The 3,015-nt window shown below is 45.6% G+C and overlaps 1 protein-coding gene across 1 annotated transcript in view; it reads right to left on the minus strand.

Annotated features, from left to right (window-relative positions):
- LOC103153785 (calcium/calmodulin-dependent protein kinase type IV) overlaps positions 1-3,015 on the minus strand; it is a 26,685-nt gene extending 23,670 nt beyond the window's left edge. The window contains exon 1 of the mRNA XM_007574814.2: positions 1,900-3,015. Within this exon, the coding sequence (XP_007574876.1) occupies positions 1,900-2,006 (107 nt within the window). The 5' untranslated portion in view covers positions 2,007-3,015. The remainder of the gene's footprint in view (positions 1-1,899) is intronic.

Raw genomic sequence — 3,015 nt, forward strand, 5'->3', positions numbered from 1 at the left:
TTGGTCTTAGTCCTCTACGTTGGCCTTAGTCCTCTACGTTGGTCTTAGTCCTTAGTCATCTACGTTTGCCTTAGTCCTCTACGTTGGCCTTAGTCCTCTACGTTGGTCTTAGTCCTTAGTCATCTACGTTTGCCTTAGTCCTCTACGTTGGCCTTAGTCCTCTACGTTGGTCTTAGTCCTTAGTCATCTACGTTTGCCTTAGTCCTCGGACGCACAAGGGTTAAGGAAGAGTCAAATGTAATCTGTTTGTAGAGACGGATGTTTCTTCTCTGCATATTCCCAGTTCTGATGTGTTTGAGGTTGTTGTTCTGCTGTCTTTACATTTCAACTTCGAAAAGTGGACTAAAGCAGCCCACAGAATGATGCTGCCTCCACCGTGCTGGGCAGCTGCACCTCGCCATCGGGGTAAAAATCTGAATTGTTCTCATTCAGTAACTCCTGCTTTCAGAAAATGGATTGAACCGATTCTTTTCAATCTAAAACGCTTTCAGTCGCCTTTCAGAAATCTATGATTCTCCTTCTTGGTTTCCAAGCCGCCGATAAAAACTAATTATAGCTGCAGCCACAATCATCCGACCCTGAAAACAACGGGTCAGATAAATTATTAAAGAACCAGGATTAATATTAGATTCATGCAGATGACGAGTGGATAGAGACTTCTGACTGGAATATTTCTGAAATAAAACACAACCTGACATGTTTTACTGGAATCCAAGATTCACCTCAAGTTTTAATGATCTGTTCTTTTCCAACACATGAGAAGAAAAGTTTAATTTCCTCAGAACTCAAGATTTATTGCTTATTTTGTAATTTTTATTGTTTAATTTCTGCTGATTCCCAGCTATTTCCTCCCGTATGTGAAGACATCTCCAGTGGTTTATAAGAGAACATGAGCGGCACTGAAATCAGCAAACTGTTTTTAAAACATCACCAGTGAAATATGAATAAACATCATGTATGTGAAATATTGTTGAGCAGCAGATTAATTTATTTATTATCTTGTGTGTGTGATGTCAGCAAAACTGACTTATAAATAAAGTTGAAAAAATAGCAGTACATTAACCAAATATTTCCTTAATATTTTAAAAAAAGGTTTGAAAAAGTAATTTAAATTTGATTTTAGCATTAAAATTAAAATGATCAAAATGAAAATATAAAATGTTTTAAAATGTCCCCAAAAATTGCTGAACATAAGCAAAAAATAAAAATAGAGAAACAAAAACAATATAACATAAAATGTTTTCTTTAAAAATATACAGAATATAAAAGTATGAAAAACATCCATCGCTTGGCCAGCTTTCTTAGAGCTCTGCGGATGCATCAGTGTGTCTGATTAATCTTTTTTTGTTTTGTTTTTTTTACATATGTACAAATATCTCTGAAATACAGAAAATTCTGACTTGAAATATTTTGCCTGCTCTGGCGCCCCCTCTCCTGCGGCGCCCCTCGGGTGCATACCCACTTTCTGCGACCACTTAACCAATCTGTGGGAGGGAAAAATATTATCACTAAAATATGAAGAAGCAAAACTATTGTATGAAGTAGCATTAAAAATGCTAATGATAGTTTCCCGTTGAAGCTAAGCTGATTATTACCCAGCCGGTTCCGCCTCCAGGCCCCTGCCGGCTGGTTGAGCCTCTCCTGCATGTTTACACCGTTAAACCCTCATTAATTCATTAACAGCCTGTTTTCCGTCTCTGCTGCGAGCAGGAAGCGGCTCTGATGTTATTGGTTCCCGGCTGGACGCGGCTACCAGTAACATCTCAGGCTGGATTATGAAGTTAATCCTGAATGAGGAGCGTCACATGGACCCACATGTGGACAACTTTGGCCCACTCAAAGGAGCAGAACAACCCGCCACTTCCCCTCCGGAACCGCCCTGACAAACAGAGCCCAGACCTGCCCAGCTCGGAGCCCAGGCCGTAGAAGTCCTCCACCGTCCCGTCCCGCCTCGACCCGTCCACCCAGAACTCCACCGGCTCCGAACCAGGCCGAGAGGTCGGCATGATGCCAGCAGGGCTCCCCGAATCCAGCGCCAGCAGGACCAGGTCCAAATAATAATCACCAGAACCGGGAGCGGCGTAATCTGTGATTTAAATCCAGTTCGGTAAAACCCAGATTAGAGCCTCAGAGGGGGGGGTGATTCATGATCCGGACGGGTTCTAATTCAGACCAGCAGGGGGATCCGCCTGCGCCCTCCAACTCGGAACCGGGTCCGTTTAGTCCGTCTGTGACGAGACAAACTGAAGAGGAAAAACAGAACCGAACCAGCCGGTGATGGACCCGCGTCTTTACGCCGAACCGCAACCAGGACCGGGATGATCCAGGTCCAAATGTATCGCAGCTTCCATCAGGCCTCCGACCCGTCAGATGTCGGATCAGCTCAGTCCATCACCATCCTTCTCCTCCTCCGGGATTATTTCCGCGTTTCCGCCGGCTGGTCAGTCTGTCCGGAGCGCAGCGGCTCCCCGGCGGAGATCCAGCCGAACTGAGCGATGTCAGCCCCGGGGAGAGGCTGGGTTCACACCGGCAGGCGAGCAGCGAACCCTGGGCTGGCTCGGCGCGGGGTGTCGGTGTTCGGATGCTGGAGGGTCTGCTTGTGAGGCAGGCAGGACCGCTCCAGATGTCCGCTGGATCTGCGGGGAAGAGAGGATGCTGCTGCAGTCTGCATCCGAGCCGACCAATCAGAGCGCTGCACGAGCGCTGGGCCGCGCTCCCATTGGTCCGCGGCTCCGTCAGGCACGAGGCGCTCTGTCAACAGCCTAAATAAGGAAATAACCCAAATACATAAATGTACATTAGCGTGACATCTGGAGGCTTTGATCCTCTGGGAATCAAACCAGCAACCCTCACATGGTCACGTGTTCACTTCATGACTCCATCACTCATCAGCTGCTTCCCATCAGATACACATTAAAAAATTACATATTAATGGAAAAGGTTGAACAGGCTTACTTTCTTTAGACTCATAAATTAAGGTAAAAGTTTACATTTATCTTCATTTATGGAATTAAA

The sequence above is a fragment of the Poecilia formosa genome, unplaced genomic scaffold (genome assembly GCF_000485575.1).
Source record: "Poecilia formosa unplaced genomic scaffold, Poecilia_formosa-5.1.2 Scaffold361, whole genome shotgun sequence".
Lineage (NCBI taxonomy): Eukaryota > Metazoa > Chordata > Actinopteri > Cyprinodontiformes > Poeciliidae > Poecilia > Poecilia formosa.